General features: G+C 39.6%; 1 protein-coding gene across 7 annotated transcripts in view; it reads right to left on the bottom strand.

Annotated features, from left to right (window-relative positions):
* Positions 1–335: 335 nt before the first annotated feature.
* Positions 336–13,399, bottom strand: part of RALGPS2 (Ral GEF with PH domain and SH3 binding motif 2) — a 102,689-nt gene continuing 89,625 nt past the window's right edge. For all 7 annotated transcript variants that reach the window (XM_032696396.1, XM_032696393.1, XM_032696394.1 and 4 more), the window contains 5 exons: positions 13,205–13,310; positions 12,364–12,456; positions 5,110–5,215; positions 3,815–3,906; positions 336–1,998 (listed from right to left, as the gene is read on the bottom strand). In XM_032696396.1, the coding sequence (XP_032552287.1) occupies positions 1,969–1,998; positions 3,815–3,906; positions 5,110–5,215; positions 12,364–12,456; positions 13,205–13,310 (427 nt within the window). In that variant the 3' untranslated portion in view covers positions 336–1,968. The remainder of the gene's footprint in view (positions 1,999–3,814; positions 3,907–5,109; positions 5,216–12,363; positions 12,457–13,204; positions 13,311–13,399) is intronic.

Raw genomic sequence — 13,399 nt, forward strand, 5'->3', positions numbered from 1 at the left:
GCTATTCATTCCTCATAAAAAAAAACAGCAACAAAAAAAATGCAAAGGGTCTCAAATTCTCAGAGTGTTTGTGGTGTAATTCCGACAGAAGCATCTTCCTAGTGTTTTCTTACTACCAAGAGCCAAATCAGAACAATTCCTGGAAACATAAACCAGCCTGTTACCCTTTACATCACCAAGTGGTTGGGGTTTGTATGTTTTGTTTGGTTTTTTGTTTTGTTTTTGTTTTTACTGTGAGACTGGATTAGCCTTCTTTTTTGCCCGCCAGAAATCAGAAAGTAATCATTTCCATTATGAGATTAATTTGACTCCGGAGGAAAAAAAAACCCCAAACCAGCCCAAAAGTGAATTTATAGGCTTCTACTCAGATGCAATAAACAAACTATACATTTTCAAAATAACAACTACTAGTAGAAACCTTTATTAGATAGTCAGAGAACTCTCAAACAGACTGGTAGGTAGCTTGTTTCTTTTTAAAAAGGAGAATTCATGGTGGAATCTGCAAGCGTATTGACGGCCACTAAACCACAACGCCAATGGAACAGTTACTGATTTTTCACAAACTTCAAAGTTCTGATATCGGAGTCACATCTTGGGACAACGTTTCCTTGCTTTACAAAGATCATATTTTTTAAGATTAAAGAGAGACCAATCATCCAGGAAACTAGGTGACGTCAAGGAAACCCCAAGAAAGCGAGAATCAAAATCTTAAAAGCATCAAACACACACATAAAGCACAGCTCCCTTTTTACAATCATAATGTTTTTCTCTGTGAGTAATTCCAGTGACCAAGAATGATTCCTGCCAAGGACAGAATTTTGATGGTCCCACACCTTTTCTCTCCTTAGGTTATCCTACCTTCTAATAAATTAGTTATTTGCCTGAAGATTAAAAGAGCTTCTGCACGTAAGGTCTGCTTTAGGCCACGTTATCAACACCACACAACGTCAACTATTTCGACCAAGACAGATACTAAAATCAATTATTGCCAAATGAGAACGTGAAAGCTTTGAAATTGTGCCTCTATCTTCTTAAAAATGTCCATCTTAAGTGATATTAGGAAACACCACACACTAACAGTGGTCCCTAACTGGTCATTAGCAGACACCCAGAGAAGGAAAGCGTCTCGGTGAGCTGTACCCGGGTGTTGGTGTTTTGTCATTCAACAAATGGGAAGAAAATACTCAGTGCTGACCCAACAGTGCTTTGAGTTTTGTCTCTTACACACACCCCTTGACCGCCCAAACCACGTGGTTTTAACCAGGAATGAGGTCCCGACGTACCAAAGCAGTATTTGGTGTGTAAGTGCCGCTGTCGGGCACCCGCCTCCTGTGCAGGAAGGACCAAGGTTTGCAAACTCACTGCTGTTTCAAACTTTATACTTGTAGGTCTGAGAGAAATAACACTGCTCCAGGCTAAGAGTGCCTGGGACAAGCTCCCATCCAGAACTCCTGGTACAGTCTAAACAACATCTCTAGGACATGTAGTACCTCTCTTACCCGGTTCATACCTAGCTTTAGATACAGCTCTTAAATACCAGTTTACCTGTTTTCTTAAGAATGCCTAAAAAGGTGAGTTATTTTCAAAATTAGTATAAAGTTAAAAGAAACTCAAACTAGCTACAATCTATTTAACTCAAGCACAGCACCGCCAGAAGTTTCACACACACTATTTGGTGTTTCATGTTGTTTTTCCTTTCACTCTTTAAGGCAGTGGTTTCCACAGGTCAGTTCAGAGAACATAACGAAGCACGGTCCATGGCAATTCATGTTGCAACTCCATTTTTCATCTGGGGGACTCTGCTCCCCAGCCATTAGTGGTTTTGTTCAGGGCTCCAGAGATCAGAGATCGAGTGGACAGGCTCTGTTCTGGCACAGATACAGCTGGCACGTTTTTCATCAGGACCTCCTTCTCAGTTATGAGATGGTTCAAATTGTTCTTATTTTTTTTTAGTTTTGAATTAGCCTGTTATTCAAAGGTCATCAAGTTGGCAGGAACCTGAAAGCAAAAATGGAAATGATAGAAGAATTTACTTCAAGTAGTAGCTACTTACATTCAACTCTTACACACACTAGACACCTGTTCAAATGCACATTGTTCTGTCTCCAAAAAAGGAGAGGGGGAATGCAACTATCAAAACATACCTAGAACTGTAGAAAAAACAGGTATAACTAAAATATTAAATTGTTTCAGGCGTTATAATTTTATTATATGGCCACAGAACTTTTAACTGTCATGACATTTAAGATTTGTCAGCAAAAGAACCTTAACATGACAAATCTCAGCACCGAACTACACAAGCCCCAGCTAGAGAATTCTTGGCACACAGAGCAGTGACTGATGTAGGCCCTCTAGTATTTTTAAGATTAATTTTAAAAAAACAAGGCATCAACACTTGCCTGAGCTTTTCCCATAGGAAACCTGAATTGCCTGCTGCAGATATCACTCCCTTTCATGAAGATTAAAGCTAGTTTGCAATACATTAGTTTATATTTCCATTTTTCCCCCCATCAGGAATTTACCTGACAGCAGCATCTCTTGTTTACTCAGGTTATTAAAGAGCCAGCACATTCCTGATGACACTCAATAAATACCCAGTTTGGTCAGATTTGAAACAAGCATTTCTTGCTTTGCATCTGATCCTGATGGGTCCCTTCCAACTCAGCATATTCTATGATTCCATGATTTATCATTTACCTGTAGAATGCTCAACTGGGCTAAAGTTTCACCATTAAAATCAAAAATAGTATCTATTAAAATAGTTCTCAGTATTACTCGGCTGGGTAGGTGTTTATATTCTATTGAAAACACATTTAAACATCCAATTTTTCTAAGGCAGTCACACTGTTAACAGTATTAGATAGTACTGTTAAATCTTATTGAATAAAACTTGTCCTCAAGGGGCAGTTTTCAAGCTTGCCTGGAAGTCACCACTTGTTTGTAACTCTTTGCTACTATTTGCCACTATCCCCACATTCTCCAGCCACAGGAACACAATTTCCTCTCCTTTGCACTGTCTCAAATACCTTCACAGGAGCTTCTGCAACCCTCCTTACTCCTTAAGATCTGTCTCAGAAGCAGAACTGAACAAGAAAGCACAGAAGGATGTGGAAAGGTCTTTTTGTTTCCCCTTGAAATTCAGTGGTATTTCTGCTCTGGAAACTCCATAAACAAATGTGCAAAGGAAAAGGGAGAGTTCAGGGAGGCAAAATAACTTAAAAAGGATTTTGCTGATAAAAAAGATCAGTAAGAATTTATATGGGAACAGCATTTAACAGGGGTTGGAGCAGTCTATCTTCCTTTTTGATTCATGGAAAATACTACCTTTGCTATCAAAGACTGCAAAATGTACAGAGGACTAAACTACTGTTTATACATTTTAGGAATACATAACAACCAACAGAAAATATGCATGTCCATGACCTGAAAAAAAATGGCACTACAGGAGAGTTACCTGGAATTGATACTGAATGCTACAGTTTACAGCTTTTATGTAACTGTACAAACAGCCCTTTTCAAGTGGGCAATACAAAAATACTGCCACTTGGACAGGTATTTTAGAGCATTCCTTGCATTTCCCCAATTGCTTTAAATGAGCCTCAAGATAGCCCCAAATCCTTCTTCATTACCCCAGAGTCTGCAAAGGGACAAAGGCAAAGGCAAAGGCAAATCAACCAGCATGTGAAATGGAGGCAGAGGCTGCTCAGGGTACATTGCTCCTCACACAAAGCCCTCAGTGACAGCTTGGGCAGCTCGAAGATCCATCACTTCTGAGCTCTTAAAAGCTCCTTCCACTGCAGCATCTTGCTCTCACCTGTTGTCTGTTGCTTTGGCAGGCAGCACTCAGGTGTTTGAACCAGAGCATTGCATTCATTCTGTTCCCAGCTTGAAATTTATATGAATTTCCTAAGTGAGAAAGGGAAAAAAAAAATCTGATGAGGAAACACAAACAATGCTACGCAATTAAATCCTACCCATATTCAAATACCTCTAACTTAAGACATCATGAAAAGATTTAATAACAGAAGGTTCATATAACTTTACACTTTGTCTGGAATAGGTGCAATTATTTGAGCTAGTGAAGAGAGGCTGCAGCTTCCTGCCTTCCTTTCCAACATTCTGGATTTCAACTAATGCCAGTATCAACTAGGAAAGAACAAAATTTTCCTTAGAACTGCATAAAAATGTTTGAGGTCATTGCCCACTACTGCAATTTGTTTATAATACCGTAATTTTTTAATGAAGTGCAAGATATCACTGAAATGCTCTCTGGAAAGCTACACTCCAAAATGTTTGAATATTGTTCCTGAACCTACTGATACATTTCAGATTAGTGTTTTCAGTGCCTGGTGTTACACAGTGCTTGCTTAGGTTCAGCAAGGCCTTGTGTTACAAAAACTTTTCAGATTGCTGTTGCAGAGTTTAAGCTGACAAGCATTCAGTATTTACTCCTCATATCAGTGGTGCTAAAATGGATGTTTGGAAATAAAACACACTAAGACTTGAAGCAGACAAAGCAATAAATAATTTTAAGCTCCTTTCTCAGAACTTCTAATAATGCTCTTTCTGCACAGTTTGAAGTGCTATGGAAAAGTAACATTTTCTTCCAAGTTTAAGCTGAAAGCAGGGTGCTGTGTTGGAGTGATGGAAATCCACAAAACAGCCAAGATCTCTTAGGGCTTTTTTCCTGGTAATAGCACTGCATTTGAACAGATGGTTTGATTTTTGTTTTTCATGTGAGAGGAGAAGGGACTGGTCAAGCAGGTAGTGTTAGCTGAATCTCTTTTTTTTATTGTTAGTTCCATTTTCACACATGTGAAAATGCCTCAGTGTTCTAAATACAGTTTGAAAGAATGCAGAGGAATACTTCCAATAAAAATCACAACTGGAGTTGTTAAGGGTTTGGAGGGTTCTCAGAACTTAATGAAGACTCTAAGGATTCTCCACGGATTTTTGTTCCCATAGCATTCTAAAGGCAAAGATGACATCTTGGAGAGCAGCCGAAATTGGAAGGATGTAACAGGATGTTACCTTTCACTTGCTCATTTACTTGCTTATAAATGACCTCAGCAATGCAAATGCTTATTCTGGGAATGAGTGCACTCTTACCCTTCTCAGAATCAGTCAGTAAGAAGAGATCTGGATGCTCAGGGTCATCTGCCATCATCACCATCCAGCCCACCACTGACACGTTCTTGCTGGGCGTGGATTTGAACTGGAAATACAGCCAGAGATGTAAAACTGAATTAAACCAAGAGGCTTCAGCCAGTTCCTCTCAGAGACACTGTCAAAGACTGAGTAACTTCAAATGAAGCACAGCACTTCATACAGTTAATTAACAAAATTCATATGAAATTAGTGAAAACAGAACTTATCACAATTAATGGTATTCAAAAGAAATTAAAAGAAATATCACAATCTGCAAAAACTTGTCAGACCTCTAAGCTGCACTGCATGGAGACAATTCCTCGCCACATTATTGCACATTTGAATGTACAATATAGTTCAAAAGAAGAGTATTAATAAATGCAAAGCTAATCCCTCCACTGTTAACAAACAGAAGAATTGAACTTGTCTGTGCCATAACTATTCAAAATTAACACGTTATAATAAGTCTGTAATTACACATAACGTGAGTTCTGGGGACAAGATAACACAACTGTGTAATTAAATATTATGCCATGATGAAGAAAATGGATCAAATGAAGATGCAGATTCAATAAACCAGTGCCCAGAACACCACGTGCTCATTTATCAACAAGATGTTCAAAATGCTGGGGCTCCCCTGTTCAAAGTGTTACTCACACACTGACAGATAACAGTACCTGTCTCTGCCACACTAGTCCCTCTCTTGACAGCTCCTTCATGCCACTGTTTTTCATTCACTTGGGCAGTAGACTTTCTACTTCTCAGGCTTTCTGAGTTCCAAGCTCTTCTCACCCATTAAATCCAATTTATCTCCAAACCACAAGCTTCCTTCTCCCAGGTCTCCTTGTTCATCTATTAGTACCTCCTCTCCTTACAGGCTCAGGCAGTCCCACCCACTCCCCAACCCCAATTCATTCTGTTCTCTCATGACTTTAGCTGCCAGGTCTCCTCTTCCTGCATTCATGGGTCCAACAGAGACTTTTTCCATCAATCCCAGCACTCCCACCCTCTGCAGTGCTTTACCTCACTCCTTTGCACAGCAGAGCCAACCCTGCTATATCCTTGTCCTTATCAGACGTGTTTTCCACCTGCCTTGTGGATTCCCATTCCAACCTCTTTATTAGCACAGTAATTTGGATCTCTCTTTAATTATATTATTAGAAATCATAAAACATTCTTGAGACTGTTTTAGCTTTAAGTCATTAAAACTAACCTGTAGTTCTGAAATATTTTTATTCTTCATTCTAATGCCACATGGCTGATGCACAGCATTAAGCATCAAGTTACTTCTTTTTCATTTTAGAAATATTGCTTTAATATTACTAAAATAGAGCTCTGGTTCAACCAAAGAAAGTATTACTGCTAATAAGTTTGAGGGTGTCATGAGCAAAGTAAGAGACTGTAAGAATGTTCTCTGCATGAGAATACAATTACTTTATAAATAAAGTTCCATTGCAAGTCTAATGTCAGTTATTCTAATCTGTGCTATAGATTAACTGAAGACCTGGAATGTTTTAGAATCATCACAGAATCCCAGAATGGTGTGGGTTGGAAGGAATCTTGAAGATCATCCAGTTCCACCCCCTGACATGGGCAGGGACACCTTCCACTAGCCCAGGTTGCTCCAAGTCCCATCCAGCCTGGCCTTGGGCACTTGCAGGGATGGGGCAGCCACAGCTTCTCTGGGCAACCTGTGCCAGGGCCTCCCCACCCACAGGGAAGAATTCCTTCCTAATATCCAATCTAGACCTGCCCTCTGTCAGTTTGAAGCCACTGTCCAGATAAGTTTATCTGTCTGGGACTTGCTCAACCACGTACATTTTAAACCTCAGTTTAAAATCCATGACTTGAAGTGAGCAAATGTCAGACTGGTATTTGAAACAAAAAGCATTTTAACCAAGTTCAAAAGAGTTTAAGAGTCCAGTCTCTCTATATATGTATACTAAAGTAACTCACTGTCTTTGGGGGGTGGACACATGTGGTAATGTCTCAGAAGAGGAGGAAGTAAATTATAAAGCTCTATCAGACAACATTTCATTACTGTGAGGGCTGGATAACAACTCCTTTCCAAACAGAAACTACAATTTCTTTGAGAAGTCAGTAAGTAATGTCAGTCTATAATGAAAAACATTACAGTATTTTATCTGAAAGAGGGAATATAGACAAGGAAATGGAATAAAAAAAGGATGTAACCCATGACTTCTTAAAAAACCTGTATATTCAGAACTTGCTATGGGCCTACTGATCACATTGCCTCAAAAAAAAAAAAAAAAGATGAGACAGCCTACACTTTAAAGGGACCTGCAAATTACAAACTTCCAAGCAGTCCTAAAGCATTAGGTCCTTTTCAGAGATGGAAATCTGAGTCACAAAGCAGTTTTAATAGGTTATAGATCAACAATGAACCTTTTGAATGGTACTCCTTTCTAGAGTTCATGGAAACAGCACATCTCCTATCTTAGTTACACATCCCAACAGGTATCCAATATGTGGCATTGCCATGCAAGGCAAACTGCTGGAGCCCCTGGCTTTTTAATTTCATTCAAAACAATTAGTTAATTATGGTACTTCTCCAAAAAGCAAAAAGCTCCACACGAGGAAAGTGTTTCCTGCCAGCATCAGTCCGTCATCGCCTGAAACACGTCAGCTTTCCATCCCTGGAACTGTATTCCATGTTTACACAGTCCCCCAGGGCAGCTCATTCTCCACTGATGCACAGAGCCTTGCTAACAGCAAGCCTGCTTTGTTAACATGAAGGGAATGAAAGCTTCATTGTAATTTAATGTTCCTGGTTCTTATTTGCTTTTTTGTAATATAGGCCACTGGAATGATGCTTATTATACACATGGAAAACTGCACAGCTCTGGCACCAGGCTTCACATGACTGAGTTTTGTTGCTGTTGTTCTGAGCTCAAAGGCATTTAGACATAAATCTTTGAATCAAAAACTCTGAATTAATCTGTGAACAGACTTTTCATTCCAACCTTTTAGCACCTACAAATCTCCTCCTCCACATCTCCTGTTGAGATTTTACAGCTTTCTAACACTCAGATCATTTTCTCAGTGGCTGAACATCCTTCTTAGAATAACAGCATTCTTCTTCAGGGTATTTCTGTGAAATTGCCTGACCTACAACTATTTTCTAGACTGCTAATAAATGGATCTAATTCTAACATGCAATGGAAGGCTTGGAACAAACAAGGGTTCGTGCTCAAGCGTGTGAAGCCTCCCAAAGTCTCTGTTTCCTTTCCAAGTACCTACAAACATGGAAAAATCTCTCATGCATGCTATGTCATCACAGAAATTGGCAAGATTCTCCAGTCTAATCACTTTAAACAGTTATTTTACGGGTGTATTCACATGTTTCAGGGTGAATGCTCATTTTAAGACTAAGTTCAAGTGTCTGTCCTCACACTGTCCTTTTCTAAAGGTGCATCAGTGCTACAGTTCTGCCACAGAGGCTTTTTTGTGGGTACCATTTCAGCATATGAGATAAAACCTTAAGCACTGTACACACATTCCTGTCAGACTGTGCTGTGCCACATCTCTGTGCTCATTATAAACATGCTCATTATACACAATTCTCCATTACTGCAGTAATAACTGAGAGCTGTTCACTTTTTAAAATCAAGGCTCGTTATATGTAGCAGCCTTTCTTAGGAGATACAGCACAAGAAAGTTTGTCACAGGCAGGTATTACAGCATCTCTTCCTCTCAACCAGATTCACATCTGGAACACACACAATACTGGATGCACTCCTTGGTCTTTGACCACAGGCATGAGAAGAAGAGCTGGCTTGCCCGTGTCCTAAAGGGAGGGGATTTCTTGCCCTTTCTGCTGAATTACACAGGGATTTTAATGATGTAATTTTCCAAAGAGGTTGGCTATTATAAGCCTGGAAGAGCTTTTGACTGTTGGCCCATTCCAAGTGCCTGGAGCAATTGCAGCAGCAGAATGGTCAAAAGCATGCCTGTAATCAAGACACGTTTACCATGAGAGTTCCAGCCAGGAAACTTTATATAGCAGACTGACTCTTTTGTTGCCAGCGTTCCTTTCCATGTCACAGAGGCCTTGAGAAAGGAAGCAGAGAAGACAGTTGTTTAAATGGCTCCAGAAGATGATTGGAATATTTTGCTGAGGTAAATCTCCAATGTATCAGTCTTTGAAAAAGAAGCCTGATTCCAAGTAGACAGCATTAGACGGTAAAAAAAACCCCAAATCTAGATCTAACCTTGAATCTCTGTATTTTGCAGAGCAAACCTCTTAGGAATATCACTGGATAGTATCTGGAGTTCATTCTCTCCTGATTAACTTTCTTTCTGAAACTGCAACCACAGACTCCAGAACAAAAGGTGAGGCTTTTCAAGATAACCCTGCAGTGCAACATGGAAATCTATGCCATGGATAGCCAGGCTCGAAGTACAACACAGGTAGAGCAGCTGGACAAGTCACTGACCACTTACTACTAGGCTGTTTAATAAACTGGAGCCTCTCCCCTTAATCCCTCAACCTCAGGCTCCTACAGCAGTTACCAGGTTATTTTCCACCTTAATTTCAGCATAAAGATTGTACTCTGTGCTACAGTAACCTCTGAAGCAGAGGTTGGTTCACTGTTAGCATTCACTGGGAACTATTTGTGTAAATAAAAGACAATGCAAACCACAGCTAATAGTCACTACAATATTTTCACCTTGACTGTGCCTGGGAAACCAGATCACAGACTGAGAATTCACAACAGGCTTTGCATCCACAAAACAGAACAAAGTATGTTCACTGCCCTAAAAACCTCAAAGCAAGACATGAGCTGTGTGCAGCCAAATCCAAGGTTGTGCTGGATAGTTCAATCCAACCTCACAGAGCCAACTATTAAAAAAAAATTAATCTGCTCCAGCAGTCATTGCTTTTAACTACCACTCCTGCTCCTCCCTTTCCTGGGAATTGCCTTGCTCAAACTCCACTCAGTGTTTGCAAGCCACGAGGCTGGCAGGCTCCTGGTGGGAAATCCTGCCAGCATCCTGGACTCAAATGCCTCCTCTCCTCTATCTCCAAACTCCCTTAACTGCTCTGCTGGATCATCCCTGGACAGAGAAACATGAAAACACCAGGATGAGAGATAGATTTTGGCTTCTTAGGCACCAGCCTAAGAACCAGTTCACCAACAGTTTAGTTGTTGTGGGTATCACAACACATCAGTGACTTGGGGAATATTAAAAGTCAATTCAAGAGGTTCAGAAAACAATTTCTCAAAGAGCACTTTAAATGGCTGTGACAGCATTTCAAGCCAAAGGAAAGGCTTTTGCAGTAACAGAGACTCAGGAGGATCAGGTACCAGACTTTGCACCTTTTTCCTTCATTTCCTTCATTTACTCCTGTCTAAAGAAAGGGCAGGACCATTTAAATGATTAAAATCGTGATTCTGAAGGAAACGTGTAAGCAAATGGACCACAACAAAAATTCAATATACTTAATTTTCAAACAATATAACTACCCACTATGCAATTTTTCCACGGTCTCTAAACTTGCATGTTATTTAGATTGTTTTAAAATGTTAATACAGAAAAGTGAAAAAGAAGCTTCTGAATGAACAGATACAAGTCTGGTAAAATCCTCCATAATTTTGTGGTGGACAGTGGATAAGAGAGACTTACAAATGCACATTCTATTCTTAAAAGGAAACAAAATGCAATTTTGGCACAGAGCCTGAAGGAATCACAGCAGTAACAGGAACACAAACTCTGACATTACCAAAAATTTCTTTTCCACTTCTCAGTGTTTCCAGAAAAAACAAGCAACTAACTGTGAGTGACACAATGCCAGCACCAGTTCTCTCTTGGTACTTTTTCTTTAATACTTGGCATTTCTGCTCATAAGAGCTTACTAGTCTGCTCTTTCCAGCTACCTTTCCTTCTAATGAGACTGAATCCTTCCATGAAGTTTTCACTGGAACCAGAGACAAATACATCCAAACAATTCTCCCAGGAGAGCCAGGAGACAGGATGCCTGGCTAATAGACCTTTAGCCTGGGCTAGTATTGTCTTAACTGGCAAGACAAATTAAGTAGTTTTGACCTCACCTAAGCAAAGCTAGTGAGGGGTGGATGGCAAAGAAACCACACAAATATTTCTACAAGCAATTAGCTATTACTAAACTACTCTGAGTATTAGAATACTGTTTCCTAATGAATTTTCAATAAGAGTGGAAAACAATAATTTTTATTTTTTTTTTTTTTAGATTAAGACAACATTACACACAAACTTTCCACACAGCAACTTCAACCATCCAGGAGCCTACTAAGCAGAAATCTTAAGCTTCAAATCTCTACCCTCTGAATATGAAAACGTTGGGATAAGAAAGCAGTATTTTGTACCAAAAAGAAATAAAGTCCCTTTCACAAGGATTCCATGAGCACATCTCAGTTTGCAAAATTACATAAGCTTTATGCAAAGCAAATGTTTCTCAATGACAGTTGTCATAAATTAACCTGAAACACAGGCCAAGGGAACTGTTAGTAAAGATTTTCTGAGTAGTGAATGAACTCAGAAAAAGACTCAAGTAACTCAAATTTTATCCAGCTTCTTAACAGAATCATTATGATTAACCAGGAGCATTAAACAGGAACCATGCACATCATAACATCCCTGGGACAGGTACAGAAAATCCTCTTACTCCTTCCCCACATAAGCAAAGTATTTTTAGCTTCTTTCAAATAAAGCTGCAGCGAGTAAAAGGAGCATCATTCAGCTCTCTGCTGAACAGATGAAGTGTTTTTTACTAATGGAATACATGATTATACAGAAAAAGAGAATAGTGTAGTTCTACCACATGAAATTAGTACATGTTTGATGTTGTATGCTGTGACTTCCCAGGCTTTCCTCATCGGTGCTCGTTTGGATTTCAAGTTGCTGCAACACTCAGATCGTCAAAAGAGGATTTCTACCTTAGAAAAGGGACAGACCCAAGGACACAGTTCCCTTCCTTACAGACCAACAAACTCAAAGAGACACATGGCAGATGCGAAGCAGATGTTCTTGGTGTAGCACAGAAATGTAAATGATATTTCCCTCGGGTATATCCATATGAGGTGACTGAGTGACTGGGAGACAGGATGGTGCTGACCAGAAATCAGGCAAGGCCTGAACTACTCTCAGTGTTTACATCAGGAAATCACATTTTAATTTTGGCAGATGATACTGGAACAGGCCTGGTTTACATACATGTTTTCTCTCTGTGGCCTTCAGGGATTTTGCAGCGTAGTAGAAGAGCTGGGTTCCACACAGTGCTACCCAGTATTTCGTCCAAGATGCTACCTGGGGAGAAAGGAGGAAAAAAACCCAAGTGCAATGGGTAAGTGAAACGGTTCATAACACTGAGCTGTAAAACAGGAGGCATCACATCATCCTGCAAGAACATGACAGCACTGACTGCCCAGCCAAGCCATCAGCCACGTCTCCAAAGCTGCTGTTTGTTATTCGTGCAGGCCTATGAATGCAGGAAAAATCCAGAGAGCAGAAAGAACGTGTGCCTTTCCTCACTAATCTGAGAAAAATGTTCTGCATCTCACTCTATACTTCCTGCAACCCCTACTGAACACTTCATGGAGTCAATCTGTCCATTTTCTTTTCCATTTTGGGTACTGCCATAAGGTATTCTCGTGAATATGTACTTTGATTTATAATTCATAATCAAGCATCTGCAGAGCAAATGCTAATGGTTACTATCAAATGCTAATGGTTACTATCAATTGATAAACTGTTAGAATTTACCTACTGTTAAGGAAGACAAAACACAATCCTCTCCTTTAAAGTCCTCAGTAATTGCAGAAAATTTTATGTAGCGTTTCCTTCTCTCCTACTCCCTAGATTATGAGTATAGCCTTATAAACTGAATAAATGTACCAAACAGAAGAATGAAAACTCTAGCAGTGACCCTAAATCTTAAACCAGCAAGGCAGAGGAGACCTCAGACACTTTAATTAGTTGCCCAATGACCATTTTACTATTTTATAACTGGGCAAAGGAAGAAGGTGAGAAAATTAATTAAAAAAAAGTATCTTACTGTAGGTTTTTTGCCTTCTTTCAACAAAGTCTTCCTCCTGAGAACACCTTGAATAGTAACTGCTCCTGGATACAAATGAACAGCCAAATCTTCAGATTCTAGAGAGCTGAAAGGAGCATGTGAAGATTTGTGTGAAAAAATATTTTTCCTAAAGTAGTTTTCCAACCATTACCAAAAACTAATGCAAATACCTTT

This window comes from Chiroxiphia lanceolata, chromosome 9, assembly GCF_009829145.1.
Source record: "Chiroxiphia lanceolata isolate bChiLan1 chromosome 9, bChiLan1.pri, whole genome shotgun sequence".
Lineage (NCBI taxonomy): Eukaryota > Metazoa > Chordata > Aves > Passeriformes > Pipridae > Chiroxiphia > Chiroxiphia lanceolata.